We start from the raw sequence: 19006 nt of genomic DNA on the forward strand, positions 1-19006 counted from the left end.
GTTCAGCCCCTTTATAGTCACTCCTCCCCCACCCCTCATCTGTTCTCCATCTTCCTCTTTAGTTTGAATATTTAAAATTTTTAAAGTAATTTTATTAATCAGAAAAATCATTGGAGTGTGATTAGAGTTTGAAAGAGAATCTATTTAGAGATACAAAGCCACAAAAGCCTTCATTTTGTAATGACTATATTTGTATTGTATCTGTTTCAAAAGTATATGTCGGAACTGCATGTGGTTTGGCTATACTGCAACTTATTCATGAAAAATGTTATATGGTGTATTCCAAAACAAAATATAAATTATTTTTCCACTTTTTCTGTTTTGAATCACTTATGTTAGTGGTTTCTTCCATAACTAAGATCAAGATAACCAACTAGAATTACTAGTCTAAGCATCTTTTCTGTGCCAGGGGTGCATTTCAAGATTTCACCAAATACCTAGCCATTGATTACCAAGCTAAAGGAAGAAAGATTTAACTATATAACTATTGTTGACAGTTTAAAGTGAGATTTCCTTCTTTTAATTACTTTTAATTATATTTTGGTGTTGCTTTTATTTATGGAACAAAGATTTTCACCAGGAATCTAAAATAATAATGCTCATATTTTAACTGCCTTTAGAACATTAATCCCCTACCGTCTCTCAAAATCAGTTGGGTCTAAAACTAAATTTATCATCTTTCTTTTCCCACCACTCCAACCTCGTCCTCCAGTTTTCTTCTCTCTCTGATAACAGTTAATGGCAACACCATCTATCCACTGGCCCAGGCCAGAAACCTATAACTCGTAGTCATCTCCTTTACTCTCTATAATCTCCTTACTAGTTCTTGCCCTCCCAAATGTATCTTGGAATTGCCCCTTTTTCTTTACCCTCAGTATTCATGCCTTAATTCATGCCTTAATGCCTTAATATGTACCACTATTACAATTGCAATAGTCTCCTAACTGATCTCCTATCCTGTGTCACTCCATTCCACCCCCCACACATCTGCTGTGTCTCCAAAATGATTCTTCTCTAAAATGCTAATACAATCATGTCATTCCCTTGTTAACTTTTTTTGTGACTCTCTATTACCTATAGGCTGAATTACCATTATTGGCATAAAGTGGACCCCATAGTAAATCAGTTGCCTCATTCTCCAGTTTATCATCTTTATCTACTTTATCCATTTGTCTGGAATTCCTGCCTCATACATTCTTGCTAATTTCTGTTTGTTTGTTTACATTCAGGTCTTATCTCCCCTAAGGAGGCTTTTCTGACCCATATTGCCAGGGATAAATACATGTCTCTTTACTGTATTTTCTATGCTAATATTCCTCCCTGTGACTGTGTCATGCTCACCGTTGTATTTGAGAATCCTAGTTCCTGGCACATACAATAGGTGCTTGATAAATATTACTTGTTCGGTGTTTACCTTTATATAACTCACTGCTGCAAAGAACTACTTTCCTATCTATTTGCTCTTATAACAACTCTAGAAGATTATAGGGCATATTTCCCAATTTTTCAGATGGTAGAATTAATGAATGTGTTGACTAATAAGTGGAGAGTTGACAATGGAACTCAAATCTTCTGACTCCCAACCCAGTGAGTGTGTGTGTGTGTGTGTGCACATGTATTTGTGTGTATGACTACACCATTAATTTTTGTAAGATGTCAGCCAGATATGCATGCAGTCATGGTAGTAGTTAAATTATATACAGTAGCTGAGCTTTAGGAATACAATCATTATTTTTATCATTGAATCAGGCGAAGCAATAAAGATGTTCTTATTTTGAATAAAAGTAATACTAGGCTGTAGGGACTTAGAAGGATATAGGAGTATATGCTACAAAATCCTATCATTGCCTTTAATCACACAGTAGCATGTTTATATCTTTTCTTCCGAACAAAGTTATTTTAATCAAACATCTTAAAATTTAAACTTCATATCACCTTTTATTTTCTGCAGCTGATCCTGTTTTCTTTATTATCTTTGAATTGATAGAGAGTGAAGTATTGGAATAATTTGTGAAAGGAGATAGTAGGAAAGAGTTGTTTGTGCTCTGTTGTAAAATTCCAGGGTGTGTTTGTCCGTGTGTCTTTCAAATGCCTAATCAGTAGCTGAGTCACATACGCCTACATACAAGTTTATCATTCCTATAAGTACAGAAGACATTTTTTTTGTTTCTTTCCAAAGAGAATAGTAAAGATGAGAACTAATAGAGAAACTCCATTTGGTTGAATTATTTGTCCCATTCTTCTTGAATGCGGCATGATGATTGCTATTTTTTAAGTTCTAGGTCATAAAATTGAATTAAACTGACTTTTTGAAATTCTCTTCCAAAAGGTTTCACTGGAAGAAAAAAATGCAACTATTATTTATGACCCTAAACTACAGACTCCAAAGACCCTCCAGGAAGCTATTGATGACATGGGCTTTGATGCTGTTCTCCACAATCCTAACCCTGTCCCTGTTTTAACTGACACTGTGTTTCTGACTGTTGCTGCTTCACTGGCTCTGCCATGGGACCATATCCAAAGCATATTGCTCAAGACCAAGGGTGTGACAGACATTAAAATTTCCCCTCAGCAAAGAACTGTAGTGGTGACAATAATCCCTTCTATTCTGAATGCCAATCAGATAATAGAGCTGCTTCCGGATCTCAGTTTAGATATTGGAACTCTGGAGAAAAAGTCAGGAACTTGTGAAGATTATAGTATGGCTCAAGTAGGTGAAGTCATGCTGAAGATGAAAGTAGAAGGAATGACCTGCCATTCATGCACCAGCACCATTGAAGGAAAAATTGGGAAGCTGCAAGGTGTTCAGCGAATTAAAGGTAATATATCTGGTGGTATTTGGTTGTTTTGTAAGGATTAGCTTTCTGTTTTGGCCTTTTAAGTTTTTGCTTTCCTCTTAAGCATGGGTTTTGAATCCACAGACTAGAATACTTACTGCTTCATTGAAGTCTGAGGTACAGTGTGCATATTCCCAGGATTAATGTGGGTAAAGCTAATGTATAATTAAAAACTACATGAGTTTTGAACTAGCAGAAAATGTAGCTGGGGTGGCAGTTCATGGAGTTCAGCGTTTTTAACTCAACATGCCTGGGGTCCTCTCTACCTCTAATCTGTTTCTGTTCAGGCATGCAGAAACTTGGAGACCATAGATAAAGTAGTCATATTTTTTTTACTTTTTTCTAGTCTGTGTCAGTAACATTTTATGAAAACAGAATTATCTTAAGAAAAGCTAGTGACAGCGAAGACAGAGAAACAATTTTGTGTGGTATTGATTTGAAAGCTACAGAATGTTTTCTGAAGTGGCCTAAGAATAACTGAATTAAATATTTCTCTTTTCACTAACTAGTCTCCTTGGACAACCAAGAAGCTACTATTGTTTATCAACCTCATCTTATCACAGCAGAGGAAATTAAAAAACAGATTGAAGCCATGGGCTTTCCAGCATTCATCAAAAAACAGCCCAAGTACCTCAAATTGGGAGCTATTGATATAGAACGTCTAAAGAATACACCAGTCAAATCCTCAGAAGGACCACAGCAAAGGAGTCCATCATATAGCAGTGATTCAACAGTCACTTTCATTATAGATGGCATGCATTGTAAATCATGTGTGTTAAATATTGAAAGTGCTTTATCTACACTCCAATATGTAAGCAGCATCGTAGTTTCTTTAGAGAATAGATCTGCCATAGTGAAGTACAATGCAAGCTCAGTCACTCCAGAAACCCTTAGAAAAGCAATAGAGGCCATCTCACCAGGGAAATACAAAGTTAGTATTACAAGTGAAGTTGAAAGTACCTCAAACTCTCTCTCCAGCTCATCTCTTCAAAAGATTCCTTTGAACACAGTAAGCCATCCTCTGACTCAAGAAACTGTGATAAACATTGGTGGCATGACTTGTAATTCTTGTGTGCAGTCTATTGAGGGTGTCATATCAAAAAAGGCAGGTGTAAAATCCATACGAGTATCTCTTGCAAATGGCAATGGGACTGTTGAGTATGATCCTCTACTAACTTCTCCAGAGACCTTGAGAGAAGCAATAGAAGACATGGGATTTGATGCTGCCTTGTCAGGTAATTATTACTTTTTTCTCAGATTTCCTTAATGTTTTTTTATCTTCTAATTTGGATTCTTTGGCTTTCATCAATAATAAATAATGAGCAATAGGCACTGCAGCTCTGGTTTTTGGAAGTAAATCTTATAGAGGTAGTCAGCAGTGTATACAAAGATGCCTAAGGATGTTTGAATAATTATCTACAATATTTAAAAACTAAAAACATTATATCATGATACATCCATATGCTGAAATGCTATGAAGCCATAAAAAATTAGAGTATTAAAGATACTTAATGCCACAGGAAAGTGTCTGAGATATTTTGTTAAATGAAAAAATAAAAGCTAAAAATCTGTATATTCAGCATGATCAAAATATTATAAACACATGTATAAGGATTTATACCATGTATATATTATTTATGTATATGAGTGAATAAAATTCCTGGCAGGACATGAACTAAAATTTTAACAGTGGTTATTATATGAGTGGTAGGGTAAAGGTGATATTTTTTTCATTGTGCTTTCCTATGTGTTTTAAGTTTTATGTGACAAGGATATATGTATGTATGATGGGAGAAGCAAATGCTATTTTGAAAAGAAAAAAGGTAGAAATAAATAATAGAATTTTAACTGTAGTTTTAAATTTAGGCATTCAAATGAAACTGACTCTTGAACTGCCTCAAAGTCTTTCTATTTCCTGACAGCTCTTACCTTGAACTGAAACCAAAAATGAATAGTGCATGGAATTTGCCTATGTGAACTTGTTGTTTTATTTATTTTTATTTATTTATTTTTAATGTTTATTTCTGTTTGAAGGAGAGAGACAGCATGAGTGGGGGAGGGGTAGAGAAAGAGGGACACACAGAATGTGAAGCAGGCTCCAAGCTCTGAGCTGTCAGCACAGAGCCTAATGTGAAACTCAAACCCACGAACTGTGAGATCATGACCTGAGCCAAAGTCGGAAGCTTAACTGACTGAACCACCCAGGTGCCCCACTTGTTGTTTTAAACTACAATATAATCTAGCCTTGAATTAAACTGGAAATGCCCTAATGAAATTTCTTGCTGTAAATAAAATAGAAAAGTTGTATAACTAATTTCTAGAGCATGTTATTAACTTTTGCAATTCTGATCAGAATGAAGGATATCAAGTAACAATATTTGTTTTTCAAGCTCAATAAAACTGAGAAGCATAAAAATTTATATTAAACACATGCTCAAATTATTATGGTAGATAAATATCAGTGGAAGAGGACCCAGAGACATACTAACTATTCTTGATTTTCATATTCATGACATATGGTAGAAATTATAGAATTCTCACTTTTTAATGTCAAGATATAGTTTGTATGTCATAAAATTCACCCTTAAATTTTTTTTCTTAAAAAATTTTTTTTTCTTTTAATTTAGAGAGAGAGTTGGGGAGAGGAGCAGAGGGAGAGACAGAGTCTCAAGCAGGCTGCGTGCTCAGTGCGGAGCCCCATGCACAGCTTGATTCCATGACCCTAGGATCGTGACCTGAGCCAAAAAACCAAGAGTCAGACACTTAACTGACTAAGCCACCCAGGTGTTCCAGAATTCACCCTTTTAAAAGTATACAATCCAGTGGTTCTTAGTATATTCAGAGTTTTGCAGCCGTTACCACTATCTAATTTTATAACATTTATATCACCTGCAGAAGAAACCCTGTACCCATTAGCAGTCACTGCTAATATATATATATATATATATATATATATATATATATATATATATGTATGTATGTAATATATATGTATATAAAATTTTGTTTCTCTATTCAACAGTTGGTGGAAATTTGGAAAGTTATTTCCATCCTTGGCTTTTAAGAATAATGCTGCTATGAACATTTGTGTATGAGTTTTTACTTGAATGTATGTTTTTATTTCTCCTGAGTATATACCTAAGAGTGCAATTTCTGGGTCATAGGGTGAATAGGATTAACTTTTTCAGGAATTGCCATACTTTTCCAAAGTGGTTGACCCATTTTACATTGCCACCTAGAATTCTCACTTTAATAAAGAAAATCTCAAAAGACCAGAATGATTTTGCTCTAAAAGAGAGATACATAATTCCTTATTAGAAAATTAATATAGAATACTGAACTGTTGAAAAGCCTCCAGTATTAAAAATTTGAACAAAGTATAGAAAATCCATAATTGCAAAAGGAAATAATTATGAAACCAGAAGCATAATTTTAATTGGAAATATTGAAGTGAAACCATATCAGGTAGCCATAAAAAATGAATAAGATTAGTTTTGACAAAATTTAGTTGTGTCAGTCATTGCTTATAATTTTTAAAATTTTCAAAATGACGGTATTTGAAATTGATTAACATTTTGCTAACCCATAATGTTGAATTATTCTTCAGAGTTTCTATTAAACTAAAATACTTTGCCATACATAATGCATTATGGACATCATATAAGTAAGTTTGGCTTACATCAATATCAATCAAACAAGTTACTTACACTGTGATATTTCTATGCCTGTGCCTCTTAAATATAGGAACTCAAATCATATCAACTCATACCACATATAGTATAAAAGTGAAATATTTTTTTACAGTCAAATCTGGCATCTGGTATTATTGTAAGCAGGGATCTCACAGACATTTAGACTGGACCCCCAAAATGGCATTTGTCCTATTCATTTGGGTCTGTATTTTTGCAGCTGAAAATGGTTCACAGAGGAGCAGTAGCGGCAGCATCTCTGGGAGCTTGATAGAACTGTAGACTCTCTGACCCACTGCGCACCCATTAAATAAAAATCTACATTTTGATTTTCATAAGCTCTCCAGGTAATTCATACGTGCATTGAAGTTTTAGAAGCACTGGTGTAAATAATTTGCTGCATGGACCTCTATAAATAAACTCTGAATTAAATCTATATTAACATTTTTCATTTAATACAATGATAATATAATATGAAATGATACAATTTAAAATGGCATTTAAGAATTTTTATGTAACAGAGTGCCTAGGTGGCTCAGTTGTTAAGCATCTGACTTTGGCTCAGGTCATGATCTCATGGTAGGTGAGTTCGAGTCCCACATTGGGTGATCTGGAGCCCCGCTTTAGGTGAGCTTGAGCCCCACTTTGGGTGAGCTCGAGCCCACTATGATTGACCACAAGCCCTGCTTTGGGTGAGCATGAGCCCCGCTTTGAGTGAGCCCTGTTTCTCTCTCTCTCCCTTTCTCTCTCTCTGTCTCTCTCCCCGGCCCCCTCTTTCTCTGCCCCTCCTGGGATTCTCTCTCTCTCTCTCTGCCTCTCATTCACTTTCACCCTCTCTCTTTCTCTCTCTCAAAAAAAAGAATTTTTATATAAACGATGTGAGCAGAGTAAAAGCAACTTTCCAACTACCTTACATGGCTTCAAAGATGAACTCGAGCAATAGGAGAAATTTTGGTCAGACTAGTAAGTGGAATTCAAGAGTACTTGATAGTCTCTAGTAGTACTATGTCTGTCTTCTACCTAGCCCTCAGGATCCATGAATACAACATATTCATTAACTTTTAACAATGGTTTTTACCTCAACCAACTCAAGGGTCCCAGGAATTAATTGTTCAACGAATAATTATTAGGAGCTTGTTATGTGCCTTACATGTGTTAGGGGTCATAACAAACACATTAAAGGCCATCATGAATAGGTAAAAAACCTTGGCACAATGAGGGTCACCATAAAAGAACTGATAGAGTTGTGACTATGGTGACCCATATTTTTACGATAAAATGTTGATATCAAATGATTGCATTCTATATTTCTTCTAGAGATCATAGTTTAAAATGCCATCAGAATGGTGGCTACCCATTTTCTGAATGTCATTGTCAGTGCTGATCTGGCCTCACAGTCTATCACTATAACCTCTTCCCAGACAGAGAGGGGTTGGCACATTTTGTCTTTATGTCATTCTAATCCTGGGTGGATTGTAAAAGTTAAAAGAGACAGTGAGAAAAATGTGAGGTGTTTTCTTTCTTCATTGGTGAATTCTTTTTTTAATTTAATTTTTTAACATTTTAATTCCGGCATAGTTAACATAGTGTTATATTAGTTTCAGGTGTAAAATATAGTGATTCAATAATTCATATTTCACCTGGTGCTCATCACAAGTACACTCCTTAATCCCCATCACCTACTTAACCCATCCTCCCAACACCCTCTCTGTAACCAACTGTTTATTCTCTATAATTAAGTCTCTTTTTAATTTGTCTCTTTTTTTGTCCCTTTCTTCATTTATTTTGCTTCTTAAATTCCACACGAGTGAAATCATATGGTATTTGTCTTTGTCTGACAAATTTATTTCCCTTATCATTATACTCTCTTGCTCCATCCATGTCATTGCACATAGCAAGATTTCATTTCTTATGGCTAAAATTCCATTGTATATATATACCACACATTCTTTATCCATTCATCAATCAGTGGATACTTGGCCTGTTTCCATAATTTAGATATTGTAAATAATGTTGCTGTAAACATTGGAGTGCTTGTATCCCTTTGAATTAGTGTTTTTGTATCCTCTGGGTAAATACATAGTAGTGCAATTTCTGGATCATAGGGTAATTCTATTTTTAATTTTTGAGGAACTCCGTACTGTTTTCCACAGTGTCTGTACCAGTTTGCATTCCCACCAACAGTGCAGGAGGGTTCCCCTTTCTCCACATCCTTGCCAACATCTGTTGTTTCTTGTGTTGTTGATTTTAGCCATTCTGACAGGTGTAAGGTGATACCTCATTGTAGTTTTGATTTTCATTTCCCTGATGGTAAGTGATGATGAGCATCTTTTCATCTGTCTGTTGGCCATCTCTGTGTCGTCTTTGGAGAAATGTCTGTTCATGTCTTCTTCCCATTTTGTAATTGGATTATTTGTTTTTTGGGTGTTGAGTTAGATAAGTCTTTATAGATTTTGGACACTAACGCTTTATCATGTATGCCATTTGCGAATCTCTTCTCCCATTCTGGAGGTTGCCTTTTAGTTTTGTTGATTGTTTCCTTCGCTGTGCAGAAGCTTTTTATTTTGATGTAGTCTCAATTACTTATTGTTCATTTGGTTTCCCTTGCCTCAGGAGACATGTCTAGAAAAAAGTTGCTATGTCCATTGTCAGCGAAGTTACCACTTGTGTTCTCTTCTAGGATTTTTATTGTTTCAGGTCTCACATTTAGGTCTTTCATCCATTTTGAATTTATTTTTGTGTATGGTATAAGAAAGTGGTCCAGTTTCATTCTTATGTGTGTAGCTGTCCAGTTTTTCCAATGCCATTTGTTGAAGATACTGTCTTTTTTCCATTGCATATTCTTTCCTCCTTTGTCAGAGATTGATAGACCATTTAATTGTGGGTTTATTTCTGGGCTTTCTATTCTTTTCTGTTGATTTGTATGTCTATTTTTGTGCCAGTACCATACTGTTTTTCTTACTACATCTTTGTAATATAACTTGAAGTATGGTATTGTGATACCTCCAGTTTTGTTTTTCTTTTTCAAGATTGCTTTGACTCGTCAGGGTCTTTTGTGATTCTATACAAATTATAGGATTGTTCTAGTTCTATGAAAAATATGTGTATTTTGATAGGGATTGCATTGAATGTGTAAGATTGCTTTGAGTAGTATAGACATTTTAACATTATTCTTTCAGTCCGTGGGCATGGAATGTTTTTCCATTTCTTTGTGTTGTTTTCTATTTCTTTCATCAATATTTTATAGTTTTCAGAGTGCAGGTGTTTTACCTGTTTGGTTAAGTTTATTCCTAGGTATTTTATTATTTTTGATGCAATTGTAAATGGAATTGCTTTCTTAATTTGTTTTTATGCTGCTTCATTATTGGTGTATAGAAATGCAACAGATTTCTGTACATCGATTTCGTATCCTACAACCTTACTGAATTCATTTATCAGTTCTAGTAGTTTTTTGGTGGACTGTAGGGTTTTCTCTATAGTATCATGTCTTCTGCAAACAGTGAAAGTTTTCCTTCTTCCTTGCCAATTTGGATGCCTTTTATTTCTTTCTGTTGTCTGATGCTGTGGCTGGGGCTTCCAGTACTATTTTGAATAAAAGTGGTGAGAACAAACATCGTTGTCTTGTTCCTGATCTTAGGGGAAAAAGTCTCTCAGTTTTTCACCATAGGGTATGATGTTGTGGGTTTTTCATATAAAGCATTTATTATGTTGAGGTATTTTTCCTCTAGATCTACTTTTTTGAGGGTTTTTATGATGAATGGATGTTGTACTTTGTCAAATGCTTTTTCTGCATTTACTGAAGTGATCATATGGTTTTTATCCTTGTATTGATGTGATGGATCACATTGGTTGACTTGCAAATATGGAACCACCCTTGCATGGGAGGTATATTTTTATCATGACCATCAATCTCATCATTCTCTTAAAAAGACAAATATGAAGTTAAGTCTTCATTAACCAATTAAAGCAAAAAAAACCCTCAAATTCTTTTCCTTTTTTAAACTTTGTTATTTTTAATTTCAAACTTACAGAAAAGCTACAAGAGCAATACAAAAAATTCCTGTTTACCAATTTCTCTCACATTCCCTGGTTGTCAATATTTTACATTTGTTTTATTCTCTTTCTCTCTTCACACACACACACACACACACACACACACACACACACACACTTTTTCTGAGTCATTTGAGAGTGCATTGCAGAAATGATGTTTTAAATTCTTTTTAACCTATTTTCTGATTATGTGTTCTTCATATTCACACATTGATCCTAGTTATAAGGATTAGATTGGAAACCCTTTCTTGAAATTTTTGGAGTCTTTTCTGATTATTGCCTCGAGTGCAAGAAAGTCAACCTTCCTTCCTTTTGAATTCACTTAAGCATAAGTAGTGTTGCTACAGGCTATAGAAAATCTAATTGAAGAAGAGTAGCCATTTAATTCAGTGTGGCTTTTTAACACCTGCACTTCTGCTGTGGAAGATCGAAGTTTTTGCTCTTTTGTTTGCCACACTCACTGGGGTATAAAGGGCACAATTTTATGGATCTTTGTTGAGAGGTCATGCGAAGGTAGCTAAAAGGGAGTATCTCCGTGACTTATTTTAATTTAGTACTATCCTTCCAGAGTGTGAAAATTGCAGATTTTATTATAGGTTATCTCTGGTACCTGAAATAACGGAATTACTCTGGAACAAGACCTAAAGTAACTAGCAGTATAAACTTTTTTTTAGTGTCTAAGTTCAATATGAAGTCTTGATAGTAGTTATGAGAGAATGAAATAAACTCCTGGCTGGATTGAAATAATGTTTTATTTTTCAAAGCCAAAGCTATTTCCTTTGGGCAAATGAGCTTCCTTTTTGAAATCTTTAAGATAACAGTAGTAGTTGGTAAATTTTACTGAGTTCTAAATAATGCTCTCATAATCTGAATGAATGAGTATAGTTTTCAAAATTGATTTTCTTAAGACCAGAGGTTGACTAATTTTGGAATTGGAAGTATCTAGTCAGTTGTGATCAGTGTCCTTTACTATATCCAGACTGGCTGTAGTGCCATCACCTGGGAATGTGGTGGAAGTGCAGAATCTCAGGCCCCATCCTAAATGTCCTGAATCAGAACCTGTATTTTAAGAAAATCCCCCAGGTTATTGTGTGTGCATTAAAATTTAACAGCCACTATTATACTGATTTGGGAAGTATGGATCATTATTTATTAGGAAAATGGTTAGACTTTTTTAAAAGTTTCTGCAAAAGATGTCCTCTTTGGCATATGGAAACCAACTCTTCTATGCAGGGATCCTCTGTGGGTTAGCCAAATAGACCTGAACCAGTTTTTTTGCCCAAGGGGAATAAATAACAAGTTAGATAGGTGTACCTGGAAATTTCCACATCACCTCTTTTCCTCTTTATCGCTGCAGGAGAGTATACATCTTGAGCTTCTTTGCATGTGCACGGGTGTGCTGGAGAGAATAACTCTTCCCTTCTTAGAGTTGATTAATACTTCAGTGGATAAACTTAAAACAGAATAGCAGATTTTCTGAGACTGCAGGGGAATTTCTGGATGATAGGAGCTTCCCATTGTTCCACAGTGCATAAACATTCTTTGGAGAGATTTTCCAAATATTCCTTTGCACAAAATGAAGGTTACTGCTGACTTTCTCCTTGTCTTTTCTTCCATTGTCCACAAAGACATTTTAATTTAAAAAATACCATAAGGGGGCTTAGGTGGCTTAGTTGGTTAAGGGACTGACTTCGACTCAGGTCATGATCTCACAGTTCATGGGTTCGAGCTACAAGTCAGGCTCTGTTGACAGCTCAGAGCCTGGAGCCTGCTACGGATTCTGTGTCTCCCTCTTCACTCTGCCCTCCTCTACTCGTGCTCTGTGTCTTTTTCTCTCTTTCAAAAATAAATAAATATTTAACAAAATTAAAAATGAAAAAAATATACTATATATTAGTGTTTAAAATTCAAACAATACAGAAGTGTCTGTAGAGAAAATGTGTGTGTTTGTCATTCTGTTCCTGCCTTAACCCCATTCTCCAGAAGTAGCCACCATTAATGTTTTGGAACGTAGCCTCCCAGATTTTCTTATGCCTAGTCTCATATATACATATACACAAAAACTTTTTAAATGACATCCGCAATGCTATTTTGTAAATTGCTTTTTTGTTCCACTTACTGTATCATGAATTGCTTTAATGTAGTATGCAAATCATTAACATGGTGATAAAAATTCATTATAAAAATAGGAGCTGCCCATTAACAACTACTCTTTATCTGGGGTTTTCAGTAGAGAAAACAGCTAGAAGAACTTGGTATAATTAAAGTTTTGTTTATTCAGTTAGTTCCGATCCAAAGAACTGGGATGGGCAGTATTTGAAGTCACTTCCTAGAAAGTGTAAAGTCCATGCTGGTTTTAAACGAATGGATTGACAGTACCTGGAGGTGTGGATTGTGATGAATGACAAGGATGCAACTAAAGAATATCTTAAATGAAAAGAATCTTTCCCTGTCTACCAGATACAAATGAGCCATTGGTAATAATAGCTCAGACCTCATCAGAAATGCCGCTTTTGACCTCAACTAATGAATTTTATACTAAAACAATGACACCAATTCACGATGGGGAAGTAAAGCCTTCGTCTAAGTGTTATATACAGGTCACTGGTATGACTTGTGCTTCCTGTGTGGCAAACATTGAACGGAATTTAAGACGAGAAGAAGGTGAGACACTTTTGAAGCCTGTTATTTTGTGTGCTGAATTGAAGACTGTCCTTTTTTGATCTTTCAGGTGTTTAGTAACAATTTTTGTGATTCCTGCCAAGGCCTTATGAAGTCCTCTATATCAGTGATGTGCAGGACAACCTTGACTCTCTGACAGCCAGTTTTTGTGTTCTGTTCCCTTAGATATGGTTCCTATCTTGTTTACCTCATGATCACATTTTAACATCAATGAAATGTGTAGGAAAATAGCAGAAGGAAATATATGTTTAAGTTTACTATTCTCTGTGGACCTTGGTTGCAATGGATTTTAAGAAAAACATACAAATTTTCTGATAAAGCTATGCTTAAAAATAACTACAGTCCATAAGTTTCAATATTACTATACTTGAAACAACCAGATCAAAACCAAGTTTGTTTAGAATTATATTATTCTCTTCCAACAGTATGATCACTGATCTTTGCAGTAAAAATGTTAAAAAGTTATTGTGATAAATTTTAATGCTAGGTTACAAAATCTTAGAAAATTTACAGCGTACTTTTTTTTATTCAGTCATACCCAAATGTTTTACCTTATAAGTTTGAAGTCATATTCATATAAAACTTCATACTGTGACATAAGATTTGTTAGCCATAGATATATGCGGTTATGTTTAATGAAACTGAAATCATAGGTTTGGTACTTCAGCAGCCCTAGTCCCAGGTTTCTTAATACATGCTGTTAGTCACAAGGGCCAAATAAATAAGATTAGTATCAGCTTATTCCCTCTATTGTGGGGAAATAACTCACAGTATATAATAATAATACAGACCTGTGGCCCATAGAATCACCTTTTATATAAAGGCCAGAATTTTATAACAAAATGTATGTTATACAGAGGCAATTCCATTATTAACCTTATCTGCATTGTGTCATATTTGCATGTCATTTCAGTCTCCATTCTATCTAATTAGAATGCAGTTGAGGCTAAAGCTTATATTACACTTCAATTGATTAAAACAGGGAAGGAGGGAGGTTGCAAACATATGAAAGCAAAAGAAGTTTGTAAGGTTCCTGTTTAATTTCAGAACCAACTATGTTTGGGCAATTCAGAAATAGCCTTTTTCATGAGACAAGCAATGCCTATACCAATTATGAATCTTTTTTTAAAAATTCATTGTGCTGATTCTTCTAGTTACTCCCCACTCTCCCCTTTATCACTTCTTTACCCAATTAGGAATACCATTAGCCTAGCTGGGATCACTATATTCACTTTTTTAAAAACTAAGTAACACTGGTCATCTCTAAGTTTAGTTTGCATTATATTTCTGAAAATGAATAGAGTTCTAATTATAATTTAAAGTAAGAGTTTAAAAATTATCCATAATTTATGTAAGTATGAAACCTATTTTTGAAAAGTCAGATTTTCCCTTCTATTTCTATTTGGCTATAGATTATATCCACTGAAACAAAAAGATTTTTCCTACTTTCTTTATACCCTACTCCTTTTACTGACACTTTCCTATGAGCTGATCCTCTGAATTATTTAGTATCCACAAAGCCCAGAGTGTAAGTACTTTATATAGAAAACTTAGATTATATAGGTTCTCTGTTTTCTTATTTAAAACTATGATTAAATTAATATTATTTTCTTTTTATCAAACTCCACAGTTGACCTATGGTCTGTTGATCCCCATTTCCTGTCAGGTAGCCACCAAGTGCCACAGATTCGTAGAAAGAGCTGTCATTTTTGCTATGCAGAATTAATTTTCTTCCTAGAAATGACATCAATAGCTGGCCTAGAGAAGTAGGATGGTTGTTAATAAAAGGCTTGCATGAGAAAACAGGATGACTGCCATAAAATGAACTCCTTTGTTCTGTTAACAAGTTGTATGGCACTTTCTCCCTAGGAATAAGAGCACTTTATATTAGTGTGTGCCAGACAGTAAAATTGGATAATCTTAAGAAATGACTTTTATTTGATATTGTTATAATATGCATGTTGGTACATTCTTAGATTCCTTACTATAATTGCAGTGATTTCCTTAAGTGCATGAGTTCCTTTCTCTAGGTCTTATTAGTTTCTACAAATGCCCTATAATTACATGTTAAGGTCTCAACCTGTTGCAATTGATGGGTCTGATTTGGATCCCATTTCAAAAAAACAACTGTGTTAAATAAACAGTTATAAGACAATTCTGGAAATGTGAATTCTGCATGGATATTTGGTGATATTGAGGACTTACTTCAGGTGTGATAATGGTATTATGGATTTGTTTTTGAGAGAAGAGCCTTTTAGAGATACATATTTAAATATTTACATGTGAAATGATATGTTATGTGGGTTTTGCTTCAAAATCATCAGAGTAGAGTGCAGTAAGTAAGAGGATAGGAATATAGATGAAACAGGATCAGCCCCAGTATTATTGATAATTGTTGAAACTGGGTGGTGGTTATATAAAGTTTATTATGTTGTTCTCTTTTGTATATGTATAATTGAAATTGTCCATAATAAAAAGTTTCAGAAAATAAGGCCCTCTTTCAACTAGTTTTATTTGGTTTAGGTTCAAGACTGTATAACAGTTAAGTAATAATTTTTTCTAGATTCACTTTAATCCTTTCACAAATGAAGAAATTATTGTAACATTCCTCTTTTTATAAGGATATTATCTCAGTTATTTTTCTTATCAATGCTTCCAGGAATATATTCTGTACTTGTGGCTCTGATGGCTGGCAAGGCAGAAGTAAGATATAATCCTGCTGTTATACAACCCCCAGTGATAGCTGAGTTCATCCGAGAGCTTGGATTTGGAGCCACTATGATAGAAAATGCTGATGAAGGAGATGGTGTTTTGGAACTTGTTGTAAGTAATCATTTTTGTGTAATTAATAAAATTTCCAGGAAAAACTCGGGGGAAAGATTCCGAAAATAGTTCCAAAGTTATTTAAGGGTTGGGAAAATAAAGCATAAAAGGAAAATTAAGGAAACTGGAAAATAGAAGGATAAGATATGACTTAATGGTGGCCTTTAAGCCTGGAATATAAGAGATAATCATGTGTTAATTAAAAACCAACAAAGAAGAATTAGGTTTGAATAAATAAATAAAAACCGACTTTTAAAATATAGTATGATCCTATCAGCATAGAAAAGAAAAGATTCAGATGCATTGAAGACTGAAATTTTGTAAATGAAGTAAAAAAACCAGGTGGAAAGCATATTGGTTTACAATGGTCATTTTCTCCAATCCAGCAAATTGAGTTTTATTTGTATACCTTAAACAATTAAAACAAAAAACTTAACCCTGTACCAAAATTAGTATCAGCTCAATCAAAAATTTGAATATAAAAAATAAAACCATGAAATTACAAGAAGTATTTAGTGCCCTTTTCCCAGTATTTTAGTATAAAAACTTCAGACATCAAGAAAATCTAAAGAATTGTACAATGGACACCCTTGTACACACCACCTAGATTCTCTATTAACATTTTAGTGTATTTGTTTTACTATACATAAGTCTGTTGTGTGAATAATTTTAGATTCATAAAGTTGCAAAACTAGTAGGGAATATCTGTGAATCTTTAAAAACAAATTTTTTTAATGTTTATTTTTAAGAGAGAGAGAGAGAGAGAGAGACAGAGCACAAGTTGGGGAGGGGCAGAGAGAGAGGGAGACACAGAATCTGAAGCAGGCTCCAGGCTCCGAGCTGTCAGCACAGAGCCTGATACGGGGCTCGAGCCCACAAACTGTGATTTAGCCCACAAACTGTGAGATCATGACCTGAACCGAAGTCAGACGCTTAACCAACTGAGCTACCCAGGCACCCCTATCTATGAAGCTTTTCCCAGCTTTTCTCAATAATAACATCTGATCTATCACTTAAAAAATAATATCAGAGTGGAAATGGCCTTTCTAAATATCATACAAACCCAAAAAGAAATGATAGATAAATTCATGTACATAAAAATTTCTTTTTGGATGGAAAAACGCCATAAAAGAAGTCAAAAAACAGGTAAAAAACTTTATTTCTTATCATAGATGAAGGTTAATTTTCTTAATATACAAAGAACTGTTGTAAATCAATAAGAACCAGCAACTCAAAAGAGAGATAGTAAAGGATATGAACTGACAGTTCACAGACAGTCCAAAACATTACCACTTTAAACACATGAAAATATCTTCACCCTCACTTGTTATAAGAATAAAGCAAATTAAACCTGCATTGAAATGCCCTTTTTCGTCTATTAGATTGGTAAAGATAAAAAACAATTTTGTTAACATTGTATTATCTCTCATATATTGCTGGTGGAGGGTCAAATGATACAAGCTCTCAACAGGGGAATTTGGCAATATTTATCAAAAGGAAAATTATACATATCCTTTGCCTTTTATACTCATAGGAAGTTATCCTACAGACATAGTTCCATATGTATGAAATGACATGTGTGCAAGGATGTTCATTATAGTATTTTTTTTTAGAGAGAGTACAAGAGGGGGAGATGGGGAGGGGGCAAAGGGAGACAGACAGAGGAAGAGAGAATGTCAAGCAGTCTCCACGCTCAGTGAGGAGCCCAATGGGATGCTTGATCCTGTGACCCTGGGATCATGACCTGAGCCTAAATCAAGACTTGGACACTCAACCGGCTGAGCCACTCAGGTGCCCCAAGACTTAATTAATTAATTAATTAATTTTTTAGAGCAAGAGACAGAGAGTGGTAGTGGGGTAGTGGGGCAGAGGGAGAGAGAGAAAGAGCGGGGTGGGGGGAGGGAGGGAGAGAGAGGGAGAATCTTAAGCAGGTTCCATGTTCAGTGCAGAGCCCGAAGCAGGGCTTAATCCTATGACCCTGGGATCATGACCTGAGATGAAATCAAGAGTTGGGTGCTCAACCAACTGAGCCACCCAAGCACCCCCTGTTTTTTTAATATGGCAAAAGATAGGAAAAACCTAAATGTCAATCACTGGGGACTAGATACATAAATTATGATATGTCCATGCAGTGAGATATGAAGCAGCTATTAAAAAGAATGGGTAGGTTTTTATTTTTTATTTATTAAAAATTTTTTTTAAATATGAAATTTATTTTTTTTTAATTTTTTTTTTCAACGTTTATTTATTTTTGGGACAGAGAGAGACAGAGCATGAACAGGGGAGGGGCAGAGAGAGAGGGAGACACAGAATCGGAAACAGGCTCCAGGCTCTGAGCCATCAGCCCAGAGCCTGACGCGGGGCTCGAACTCACGGACCGCGAGATCGTGACCTGGCTGAAGTCGGACGCTTAACCGACTGCGCCACCCAGGCGCCCCAAATATGAAATTTATTGTCAAATTGGTTTCCATACAACACCCAGTGCTCATCCCAACTGGTGCCCTCCTCAGTACCTATCACCCACCCTCCTCTCCCTCGCACCCCCCATCAGCCCTCAGTTTGTTCTCAGTTTTTAAGAGTCTCTTATATTTTGGCTTCCTCCCTCTCTAACCTTTTTTTTTTCCTTCCCCTCCCCCATGGTCTTCTGTTAAGTTTCTCAGGATCCACATAAGAGTGAAAACATATGGTATCTGTCTTTCTCTGTATGACTTCACTTAGCATAACACTCTAGTTCCATCCACGTTGCCACAAAAGGCCATATTTCATTCTTTCTCATTGCCACGTAGTATTCCATTATGTATATAAACCACAATTTCTTTATCCATTCATCAGTTGATGGACATTTAGGCTCTTTCCATGATTTGGCTATTGTTGAAAGTGCTGCTATAAACATTGGGATACAAGTGCCCCTATGCATCAGCA

General features: G+C 35.2%; 1 protein-coding gene across 6 annotated transcripts in view; it reads left to right on the forward strand.

The window, feature by feature from the left end:
• ATP7A (ATPase copper transporting alpha) overlaps nucleotides 1-19006 on the forward strand; it is a 190783-nt gene that overhangs the window by 108454 nt on the left and 63323 nt on the right. For all 6 annotated transcript variants that reach the window (XR_007148926.1, XM_047843794.1, XM_047843789.1 and 3 more), the window contains exons 3-6: nucleotides 2330-2819; nucleotides 3347-4072; nucleotides 13040-13243; nucleotides 15921-16084. Coding sequence is in view for 5 of the 6 variants with exons in the window: in XM_047843794.1 (XP_047699750.1) it covers nucleotides 2330-2819; nucleotides 3347-4072; nucleotides 13040-13243; nucleotides 15921-16084 (1584 nt within the window). In the remaining variant the exon portion in view is untranslated. The remainder of the gene's footprint in view (nucleotides 1-2329; nucleotides 2820-3346; nucleotides 4073-13039; nucleotides 13244-15920; nucleotides 16085-19006) is intronic.

The sequence above is a fragment of the Prionailurus viverrinus genome, chromosome X (assembly GCF_022837055.1).
Source record: "Prionailurus viverrinus isolate Anna chromosome X, UM_Priviv_1.0, whole genome shotgun sequence".
In the NCBI taxonomy this organism is placed as follows: Eukaryota; Metazoa; Chordata; class Mammalia; order Carnivora; family Felidae; genus Prionailurus; species Prionailurus viverrinus.